This window comes from Gobio gobio (genome assembly GCF_949357685.1).
Source record: "Gobio gobio genome assembly, chromosome: 17".
Taxonomy (NCBI): Eukaryota; Metazoa; Chordata; class Actinopteri; order Cypriniformes; family Gobionidae; genus Gobio; species Gobio gobio.
The window spans coordinates 22,629,651-22,642,349 of record NC_137110.1 but is presented as its reverse complement, the minus strand read 5'-3'; the positions used below and the strand labels follow the sequence as shown (position 1 = coordinate 22,642,349).

Below are 12,699 nucleotides of genomic sequence, written 5' to 3'. Positions count from 1 at the left end.
GAGGTAAACCCCAAACTGCCTACCAGTGCTGTTGTAGCTTTCTGTACTTCACCCCCTGTAATGGCCGTGCAATAATGTTTTGGTTGGCATAATAGGGTTAATATGCATATTTATAGGGGTCTAATTCCTGGTTTCCTGCTCTATTTAACATGAAGTGCCAGCGCTGTGTCCAAAGAGCTGTCTCATGCATTTCAGGATGCCAAAAGTCCGAATTTTAGCCTTTCTGACATAAATGTTTGGACCGTACTGTTACTTCTTATGTACCAGTCTTGGGGGAGCATCTGATATAAATACATCCGAGTGTATTTAAGCACACTAAAAAGTGTTAAAGGGATAGTTCACCCAAAAATTGAAAATTGTATCATTACTTACTTAACCTCAAGCTGTTCCAAACCTGTTTGAGTTTCTTTCTTCTGCTGAACACAAAATAAGATATTTTAAATAATGTTGGTAATCAAAGAGTTTACGGTTGCCATTGACTTATGTAGGGGGGAAAAAGAAGGAAGTCAATGGCTACCATCAACTGTCTGGTTACCAACATTATTTACAATATTGTGTTCAGAAGAACGAAACTCATGAGGGTGAGTAAATCATTGCAAAAATGTTAAACTCCTTTAAATGGAGCTGAAATTATTATATTGTTTATAGCAGAATGCATCTATTTTCCATACAATGTAAGTGATTGATGACCATGGCAGATTTTTAAGCCAATCTTTTTGGCGAATAACAGCTTAAAGTTTAATTTGTTCCTCACGCAATGCTATGGTGTCGGAAGACTTGAAATATAACACATAAATCAGATGGACTATATTTTACCATTCTTTTATGGTGCTTTTTGTCCTTTTTGGAGCTTGACAGCCATTGGTCCCCATCCAAGTATGGAAGACAGCAGCTGAACTGAACATCTCCTTTGTGTCCCAAGGAAGAATGAAAGTCATACAAGGTTGGAAAGACAAGAGGGTTAGTGAGTGTGATGATGTTTCAGAATGTTTGGGTGAACTACCTTCTGTTATTACAAAATATGCCCTGTAAATGCTGCAATGTACTAGCTGACAACATACTGTAAAGGCTTGAATAAAGTACTGAAATCTAGTCAGGTTTTTGATTCAATTACAGCTGAAGACTGCCTGCTGTGTGATGAATAAAATTCACATCTCTACCATAAATCTTCAAACATCAAAAAGAAGAAATCTGCCTACATCCTCACCCTCAGTTGCTGGTCTCGCTTCATGCAATTAAGCTCACCTTTTTCTACAGCAATTACCTTGATTGTTTGTATCAAGATTCTCTCAGATTCTGTTGCTTCCGACAAATGTTACGTAATAGGGTTTTGAGACAATTTTGTGTCGCACAAAGCTTTAAACATTAATTTGAAAAATCGGAGCAGTCTCTGTTTGTTTTCCTCTCTGATCTCTGTGGACTAGTTTCCAGAATGGTTTGGTTCAGCTAATTAGTAATGAGAGAGAGAGAGAGAGAGAGAGAGAGAGAGAGAGCATGCAAAAGAGTGGATAGATTAAGGTGGAAATATGAATCTTTATAATATCTTTGTTCAACCTCATTTGTATAAGATGTCCATAACTGTTTATGAGAAAGTGCAGTTATTGCACTTTGAAATTGTTTTCTCTTTGTCTTTCGGTTGGGTTGCTGTGGAGATATCAGAAACGTAAGAAAGGAAGGATTTCGGTTTATTCGTTTCATGCACCTCTACTCTTATCTCTCGGGGGGAAAAACTGACCATGGGGAAAAAACCCAGGCTAACACCAAGAACAAAAAGACAGAAGTTTACACTGGCTGCCATTTTATGAAGAGCTCTAACTACATAATGTAACTGTACATTCCAAAATGAAATAAAACTGATGTGGGTGGTTGGGGGTCATGTTCACCCAGTTATAATGGCTTTTATACCCCTGCTGGCACTGGTGGCACTTCAAAGAGATTAGATGTGGGTCCATATTTGTCTGTCCAAATTTTCCAGTGACAGAGCACATCCTGCCTTCCCTGATGCCTAGCCTCATATGACGCTTATAGCTGATGAGTCCACCATGGACCCTGATGAATGTAGAGGGATTGTATCTATAGGCTGCACTTAGAGATGGATGAGGCACCAGACAGGGACAGTGGTAACTGCCCTACTTTTTGCAATGGGTTTGAATTTAAAGCTCAAAGGAATTGTTCCTAACCAACCTTTTCATTTTACTATAGTTCCATTTCCAAAGCTTCTGCTCAGATTCTTGTGAATTATGAGATAGGACCATAGACTGTAAAAATAACATGGACGACGCACCTTCACTCTCTTCCGATGTCCCAATTTTGCGCTGAAATTTTGTGCGCTGAGTGCTGTGCAGAACATCTCATTATGTCGGTGTGAAATAAACAGTTATGGAAATTTAGAAATTAAAGCTAACGCTCCAATCTCCCGAAAATCCTGAAAAAAGTCAGTCGGTGCCTCAGTGACTACTTTGCTCAGAGAAGCTGTTAATCTCAGCTGTCAATCCTGACGTCACACCCCCATTTTTATAGCATCAAATAACTAACTAAAACCAAACTTATTGTAAAAAAACGAACACTTGAACTTGCATCAGTGTGATAAAAAGTACTCAAAAACTTATTTGAAGTGCAATTTGATTGTCCTACTAGATTACTTGGAGAGGGCGGGGTTTATGTCTATTATTAGAGGGTATGCGTGTGAGGTCACAGCCGGCCGGAGTGCCTGCATTATGCTCACTGAGTGGCAAAAAGACTGAGCATCAGCATTGGTTTTTAGCGCAAATGCCGCAACAAAAAAAAACACATTTAAAACGGGAGAGAGCTTTAACAGATTTGACAAATCTGAAGTATATTTTTACAGACTGCCAAAAGCTACAGAAAAGAGAAGCAAATGGATCGCTGCAATTCACAGAAACAACCGGACTCCAGGCAGTGAAACCTGGATTTGCAGTTATCATTTTGTGTCAATATGTTGAATTTTGGGGTAAAATCATACCCTATATATTGTATTGTTATATATTGTATTGACAACTCATTAATTAAATATTCACCATTGTATATTCTGCACAATTGGATGATATGATGATATATATATATATATAACACTGATATAAGTGATCACGCAGATTTAGACCTACCTACATTGCATTTATATAAAGCGTTCACATGCAAGTTTGCATTATGTATTTCCCTGTCATCGAAATCAGGCACATATAAATGTCAGGAAACACGATTCCTGGCTGCATGACAATATCCATGGATCACTGGATCTTTGGCAAGTTGTAAGGAAGACTATATCAAGTCCAACATTTAGTTTAAACTGATAATCGGTCGCTTTACTCACGTTTTTCGCTAATTTCCCCTATTAACTCCAGTCATGCAGCAGTGCTTTTGCCACTCAGTCCGAATGAGGAGCGTGTTCTGGCGGAAGAGTGATGTCAATGCATACCCTCTATACTGCATCCAGCCACCTGGGCTGATCGAAGCGTTTTGGCTTCACATTTCAGAACTTTCAGTACAATTCCCTTCTTCCCTTAAAGGAACACGCCGACTTTTTGGGACTTTAGCTTATTCACCGTATCCCCCAGAGTTAGATAAGTTCATACATACCATTCTCATTTCCGTGCGTGCCATTACTCTGTCTGACACATCCACCGCTAGCCTAGCTTAGCACAAAGACTGGAGGTAAACGGCTCCAGCTAGCCTACTGCTCAATAAGTGACAAAATAACGCCAACATTTTCCTATTTACATGTTGTGATGTGTATAGTTACATCGTGTACTAAGACCGACGGAAAATAAAAAGTTGTGATTTTCTAGACCGATATGGCTAGGAACTATTCTCTCATTCCTGCGTAATAATCTAGGAACTTTGCTGCTGTACTATGGGTGCAGCGGCACAATGATATTACACAGCGCCTGAAAATAGGCTAACTTCCGTCAACATAACCAACTTGACAACCTGCTTGCACAGAGAGCGTGCTGGGGACTATTTTCAGGCTAAGCTAGGCTAGCGGTGGCTGTGTCAGACAGAGTTATGGCACGCACTGATGAGATGAGAATGGAATGTATGGACTTATCTAACTCTGGGGGATACGGTGAATAAGCTAAAGTCCCAAAAAGTTGCCGTGTTCCTTTAATGGCAACCTTGGTTGGTTCCAGTTCATTAATTACTTCCCTGCATACCATCATGTTTAAATCATTAACATTAAAAAATAACACTGTAATCTGATGCTTTCTTTGAATCCTCAGCAAAAAAAAAAACATAGCTAATTAACACAATATTGTATTCCGGGTTCATGCTTTTCCAATATTTGCAAAGCTTTCGCTGTGTGCCGAGTACATCAAAAGAAGCTTCTCGATGAAAGTCTTTCACTGGCCTTGCAACTTTCCCTCCACCCTATAAAATTTTTACATTTCTAATTGATTATATATTAATAACATTATTATTTATGCATTACACAACAGCTTTTGCTAACATCTCCCATGTAAGACCCTCATCCTTTATTTACTTCCTTTACAGAAGTGACAGAGTCAGACCAACCATCACAGTCTAAAACGAGATAAAGATTCCACAAACTCTGCTCACATATTCTCTGGGGGTACAGTGGACGCTATCGTTTATTCCACTTGCTCCAGTCTGTTTCTCCTGACTTAGTATCTCCTGCTGATTGTTTTCCCTGCCGGCCTTGAGTTTTGTCCTCTCCGATAAGCGTCCACGAGAGACGTGACACACTCAGCCTAATCAGCTTTAACAGGTAAAGGACAAAATAGTCCCTTGTCTTTTTTGTTTCTTCAGGAATTTAGCTTGAAGAGTTGAGCCAGAGAGGCAAAATTAAAATAGTGGAAGCAACATCCTACTCACTGGTGATGTAAAAATACCCCCTGTCAAGAAGCACACCTTGAGTGAGACAGATGGTCTATTGATTTTATTTGAAAGGCTGCCACATGTCCCTCTCTATTACACTGTCCCTCTTCCAGACTTTATCAACAGGATTTTAGTATAATTGTGACGGAAACTGAGCGACATATGCACTCTCAACAGCTGGACAAACTGATTGCGCAATCTCTGAAAATACTGCATTAGGGTCGTCATAACACACAAGGTGTCACACAACCTCTAAATGGCATTACATTTATGCATTTGTCAGATGCTGTTGTCCAAAGAGACTTACACTGCACTCAAGCTATACATTTTTTATCAGTATGCATGTTCACTGGAAACTGAAGCCATGACCGTGGTATTGAATGGACCATGTTGTACCTATGTAAACATGTTTCATTAACATTTATGTCCATGTCTTTGGATATAATAGGCACCTACCAGCTGGCCTGACAACTCTGCTTAAGTAGACATATCAAAATCAAACCAAAACATTGATCAATGCACATACACAAATGACATAAAATATGGTGACATAAACCAACAGCTGATAAATTCTTCAAAATATGTACTTTTATGTTATGTAGAAGAAAGACAGCCATACACGTTTGGACCAACATGAGGGTGAGTAAATTACATATTTTTCATTTTGAGGTGAACAGATTTCAGCTCTTCTCAAATGTCTTTAGCGGTTTAGACTTCCTCGAAACCAGAGGGAGTGCTAAAGTGTAGACTCTACTAAAAGTGATAGTTCACCCCAAAATGACAATTCTGTCATCATTTACCCAACCTCATGTTGTTCAAAACCTGTATGGCTTTATGTCTTCTGCAGAACACAAAATAAGACATTTTGAAGAATTTTGGTAACCGTTTTGGTGACCATTGACTTCCATTGTATGGAAAAAAACACAGATGAAAGAAATTCATATGGTTTGGAACATCATGTGGGTGAGGAAATGATGACAGGATGTCCATTTTCGAGTGAATTATCCCTTTACGTCTGCAATTGAACTAACACTCCGTTAGGGATTGAACCTGCCGTCTTTTAATTTTGTAGAATTCTAAACCTCAGAGAGACGTTTGAAAAGAGCTGGAATCTGCATGAACTGATGGTTGGCCACAATACACAATACATTTCCCTTCACATTTTATTACAGTTTGCAGAGAGCTGTTATGTACCTTTGCTGTTTCCATCAGGGCGCTATTATAATTTGCTTGTAATTTTATCACGTGAAGCAGCATTGCTTGAAACAACTTCATTAGCCACGAAGGATTAATCTATGCTTATTACATTAATATTCAGAGGATAGAGACTCTCTAACTCTATCTGTCTTTTTCTTTCTCAGTCTTTTCTATAGGGAAAGTCCCTGAAAGGTCATATTGAGACCCTCACACATAAATCAATAGCTGTCACAATTGAAGGGTCTCACTCGCCTCAGTGTGCCGCAATCTGGGCCTGCATATTTCACACTCACAGATGTGTCAAACAAGTACGTCTCAATCTCTTTTTCTGTGCTCAGCTCAAAAGGCGAGAGCCCAAGATAAACTGCTGTTCACCTCCTCACCAAAAGCACTATCACTGTCAAAGCCAGAGATGCAACATGAAAAAGCCAATGGACCTCATGCCTGTTAGCCTATCAGAGCAGCATGGTAGGAAAACACCTGACCGGATTGTATCTGCACACCTGTGGGAAATCAGACTCCATTCCCAGGAAAAAGCCACACCAAAGGACTATACCCCACACAACAGCTCTATGAGGTACCCATGAGGAAGGCAATTTAGAAAATTGGAGAATAATGCAGCATTTATATAATTTATATCAATTTATATATTTTAAAAAAGACAGGGAGAGCCCAGTAAATGCTGTACAGAGGCTCTGTTAAAGGTAATGGCCAATTGTTAGCCAGCGGAGCAACTCGCTCAGCTATAAGTATTTTACCTAATAAGACACACATATATATATATATATATGAGGACACAGATATATATATAAATCACACTTAATTAGCAGAAAATCAACAAGGCCATGAGACTGAGCTTTAGAAACATATAATGTTTGATTCAGAACAAAAGCATAAATGAATGTGGGGTATTGCTTGTATACAGTTTATACGATTATACAATTCATATACCATTTCAACAGTTATATAAAACAAGCTAGGACTGAGTAATTTACATTGCACAAACAATTTGGCACGTTATTTTGTCTAATGTTGCCCCACTAGGAAAATATTGAAGCCAAATGAAGCCAAAGCTGGATAATTAAGCCTTTTTTCTCTCTTTAGATTAACAATTTCAATTAATAGTAACATTCCATCAAATTAAATTGAATAATCCTTACATATTTTAATTTAATAACTGATTAAGGATTATTCAATTATAGAATTAGAATTTTGAGTATATTGAATTAATTGAAACGCCTAAATCTTTTTAAAAAGGCTTATTTAATTTTTTTGAGTGTAGCCTGGAATGCCGCAAACACGGAAAGCAGAGTGATTCAAAAAGTGATGCATCAGATCTAATCAGATTAAAGACACAGAACTTGTATAATCAATAATTAATATGGCTAATTTCAGGGTGGTATGGTTGTATATCATTTATGAAATTAATAAACTTATAGAAAAATGAACTGATACGCTAAGTGAATATTGAACTGTGACACCAAAGACTCTTTATCGGATTATATAACAGGTTTCATCCTATAGGGAACACACAGGCTAAGATTTTCTGAAAAGGAGATGAAAAGGACGCATGTTTGGTTTTAGAAAACAAGAATTACTTCCCAAAATGACAAGTAGAGCCTGAACTGAGAAAAGAGGCATAGAGACACTCCATTAATTCCTGAATATGCAAAATATGCCTCGACTAATTAAAGTAATAATAAGGTAAAAAAGCACGGCAGCTTTTACCAGCGTTTCATAAGGGGCTTTATCTTGGGTGGACCGAGTGTGGCAATAGCCATAGCAAGATCGACAAATTACGCACACAGCTGCACTTTTGGACTATTTGTGATGCCCATGTTTGATAGCGAACGCAACACACTGAATTGCAAATTAATCTCAAACAGCCGTATGGCTGTAAAGGGCAGGAATCACCCAAGCAACTGGAGTTATTTATAGTAATTATAACATGTGTTGTTACATCTAAGGTGTGAGCTGATATTTGGTTTAAATAGGTCAAATAGCTCTTAAAATAAAACTACTTTGATATGTATCTGCATACTATCAATGTACTGATTGTCAGAGGATAAATCCGTCTACTTTTTTACGAAGGAAATATCATGATCAGCTGAGCTGAGTATCAAAAAACATGTTGTTTTTTATTATATATATTATTATCAAATCCTGTTGTTGACAGAACAGAACAGACAGAACTTACCCCTAAAAAAAAGAGAGATAAAAAAGAGATGGTCTATATGAAAATGATCGGTGGATATACTGATTTCCAATGCCCCCTAGTGTGGTAAGAGGCTAATTTTTAATACTGCAAAGCTGTATGTTCTCAAACACTCCACAAGGTAAAACTTTGAAATCCAAGTTTCACTTTAACTTAAATTTAATAAAACCAGCAAAGCATATTCATCTGTTAATGGCTGATAAGGTAGCTTTAAACAACTCTCTGTGACATCCTTGCATACTTGAGTACCAACGTATTATTGCTCGTATTATTGAAAATGTACCATTTGATTTGAACTCTTCTTGGCCATGCTGCTATGTATACTCATATATAATGTGCAAATGCAAACTGTTATATATACATTGAGACTTTAGTGAAGAAAAAGAAACCTCATTCTTATACCAACGGTGAAGTCAAATAGCATATACTCAGAGATGGAGTCAAGGGAGAATGAGCCATCACTGTCAAGATAAGTGTGTCTGTTTAGGGAAGGAGGAGCTGCAAAGAGCCCAGTGAAGGACAGATAAAACATCTGCTTTGCACAGAGAGAACATTTCCTCTTAAATTACCTCCCTACCTGACAGAGAAAATGTGATATCTTACTCTCCCTAACTCCCCGAAGCCTGAAATAAAAGCCTCTAACATGATGAGAACAGTTATGAATAGGATCATATGAGACTCTTATCAAGTGTCCGATTACCGATGCCTGAAAACACATCTATTTTCTGTCTCCTGGAACATTAATAACACAATGGAACAATTATTCTCGTACGATATTGCATATAGCACATCATTTGAAATTAGATTAGAAGCTTCACATATGTGTAAGTATAATGAAATGGTGGACAAACTAGAGAATTATTGTAATTATAATACAAATGTAGCCTATCTAAGTGATATCAAGGTAACTGAAGACACATCTGTAGCAGACTATAGAGACAAAGGGTATCAAAAAGCTACTCTGGTTTCCTAAGAAGCTGTAATAGAAGTCATGAAATATTCAGCTGGTAAATTACTTGGAAGTTATAAGACTTGGTAAACAAAGCGCTGCCTACTTTTAGCAGTTACATAATTAGAAGATCTTCACCAAATAGAAACACAATCAAACCTTATTGTTGCTGTAGTAAGCATAGAGGTTCAACAGACCCTGGTGGGGCTCATTTTGCACTAAATGTGATTTATGGATTGCTTCTTCAAGTTCAACTGCGTAGGCCTTTTTATTATTCCCTATGTGGTACAACAAATTTTGGGGTAATTCACTATTGGTGATACTACAACAAAGAAACAAATCTTTAAAGCGCACAACAAGACAGAAGATTAATGTTTTGCTTTCCTTTCTTTTCTACAGAGTATTTTACTTTTTAAATTGTCCAACTGGCACCTGCGTCATGTACAATATGAATAGCACTGGCTTAACATGCTTTGGTTTTGGATAAGTATAAACAACATAAACAACATACTGTAACTTACCATGTCTGAGACTACAGTATCTGTCATTAATATATATATCTTAAATCATGGAATAAAAATGTATGAACACAATAGACACCAAAAGCAAGCTAGACTCTTTAGTAGGACAAAATCCAACTTGACTCATACAACTTTGACATGATTTTAATGCACTGATCACTTGATAATTGCACCTAACATGCTTCCAGTGCAATCCAGTGATTTCAGTGTAACTAAAACAATACAAATAACAGCCATCATAAATGTAAAGAAAAGTAGTGTACGTCTTATGTGAACAGAGTCTTACCTGCAAATGCCCCTGGTACATATTTAGTGGAGAATAAAAAAGGTCCCAGACTATGGATCACAGCTAGATGAGCACAAGAAATATGATGACACTTCTAATGTTCATGCGTGCGAGAGTGTTCTGAAAGTACTGAAAGAATTGCTCTTGAAATTGAGTCCAGTTAGGGAAGCCGACACGCTGGAGCTGTCTCGTGAACCAAGTGCTGAATTTACGCGCACGCGATAGCTTTCGTCGGCGATGCACTTTATAAGGTGAGGAGGCTTCAGCGCAGCGGCTTCCAAGCTTCACGCGCGCCGGCGAGTCTCTTCACCAAACTTGCTGAGGCGCGTAATGGATGCACTGAACGCTCGAGAACCGTGCCTACGTCATTATCAAAGCTCCGGTGCGGCTCTAGCGTTTTATCTTAGTTGGTCTGATTCTTCAGCAATTCCTCCCTCCTTTATCAGACTCTCTCTCTCTCCCTCTCTTCCTCTCTCTCTCTTTCCTTGTCGACTGTTCGTCCCCTCCTCTCCCCCAATGGATTTAGGCGGAGCCCGGTTCCGTCATTCACAGAAGCGTCGCTGCACGCGCTGATGCTCAGTCCAGGTGTTCTCATTTTTAATGTTCAGCTAGCGACTAAAAAAATCAAGCGAATAGCTATCGGTCCTCATCTTCGTGTATTGTTCCTCGTTGCTTCGGAGCAAGGAGGCGCCACTTGCATTTGTTTTGTTACATAATAGTTGCCAGAGAGGTGTGATAAGTGAAGAAATATAGCAGAAGACATGCAAACAACATGCCAAATAAATGCTTATTTTCACTAAACAAGAAAGTTTTCTCAATATAAAATAGCTATCACAAAATATATTAAGCAGCTTAAACAATGCACACATGGACAAATTCATAAATTACATTAAGTTAATATAATGTTGATATTATATTAACTGCAGTTCGTAACTTTTTGCGCTCTAGCGGTTAATAAACAGAACTGCATGCGTCTTGCGGAAGAACCTTGCAGCCGGAGCTACTTCTCTCTGTTTATGTCTATGGCGAGTCACGCAGGGACTGTGCCCCTCCGCAGCGGTTCCTACCAGTCTGGCCTGAAATAGTCCCAATATAAACATTTATTATAAGTGTACCATAATGATTCAGGGTAAGACAAAAACACGGTTTGGAAAATGGATTCATGTTGTGCATTCTCATTATATCATTTTTGTAAATCTTGAACACAAAAAAAGTTCCGGACAACTGATTTCTCTGTTGATTAATTGCAAATAATTCTTAACATACAACATTTGTGTATATTGTACACACATACATGGGCTACATACAATACAGACCAACACGCACACATGCACGCGCACACACACACACGCACACACACACACGCACACACACACACACACACACACACACACACACACACACACACACACACACACACACACACACACACACACACACACACACACACACACACACACACACACACACACACACACACACACACACATGTTTGTTTTTGTGAAATGTGAGGACATTCCATAGGCGTAATGGTTTTTATACCGTACAAACCGTATTTTCTATCCCCTTACACTGCCCCTAAACCTAGCCCTCACAGGAGACTGTGCAGTTCACTTTCTGTGAAAAAAAAACTTGTTCTGTGTGATTTATAAGCATTTTGAAAAGTGAGGACATGGGGAACGTCCTCATATTTCACCCTCTTTTTGTAATACCTATGTCATACCCATGTCATTATACACATTTGTGTCCTGATATTTCACGAAAACATGCCCACACACACACACACACACACACACACACACACACACACACACACACACACACACACACACACACACACACACACACACACACACACACACACACACACACACACACACACACACACACACACACACACACACACACACAGAGAGAGAGAGAGACACACATACACGTTTGGGTGTTTGTGTTTTATGGAGACAGACATAATGATTTTTATGTACAAACTGTAAACCTAAACCTGCCCACCAAACGTTCTGCATTTTTACATTTCCAACATTTTTTTGACAGATTTATAAGCTGTTTTACTCATGGGGACCAAAAATGTCCCCACAAGGGACATTACAATTGCTTAGAAACTAAAAGTGGTACTTGATGCCCACTTAGTGAATGTATTCATTTATATAGGCTACTTAATCTTTAGACCAAGTCTGCAAAACTGCAAGCACATTACATGCTTTAAGCTCAGTTTGCTATTGTAAAACAAACATTTTGCAAAAATTTAACAGTTCTACCAGAAAGATTCGGAAGCCAGATGAAGTGCAAAAAGTAACAAGTTTATTGATAGCCCAGCAAGTATGATAATTAGAGGTTCTTTGGCATAGGCCCCGTCCTTAGCTTTCGTTTCGAGGGTAACGGACTCTGCATTTCCTGCCTGAAGATGACAGCAGGGGTGCAGCCGACCCCCCGGAGGTATAGGCAGGGACCATCCTGGTGGTGGTGGGGGGGCTGGAGGTGAATGTTGGCGTCAGCATCTGCGAACTCAGACATGAGTAAGTGACCATCCTTTATGCTCTGTGAATTAGGACGTGATTGGTTAGGCCTGAATGTGACGAGTGACATAACATTGAATCTTCCTGGCAGAACTTACGCTAAAGCTTTCATTTCTCTACATTACACACATCATTCAAAACGT

At 38.8% G+C, this 12,699-nt stretch overlaps 1 protein-coding gene across 1 annotated transcript in view; it reads right to left on the bottom strand.

Annotated features, from left to right (window-relative positions):
- pex5la (peroxisomal biogenesis factor 5-like a) overlaps positions 1-10,430 on the bottom strand; it is a 105,775-nt gene extending 95,345 nt beyond the window's left edge. The window contains exon 1 of the mRNA XM_079840188.1: positions 10,023-10,430. Within this exon, the coding sequence (XP_079696314.1) occupies positions 10,023-10,043 (21 nt within the window). The 5' untranslated portion in view covers positions 10,044-10,430. The remainder of the gene's footprint in view (positions 1-10,022) is intronic.
- Positions 10,431-12,699: the final 2,269 nt, after the last annotated feature.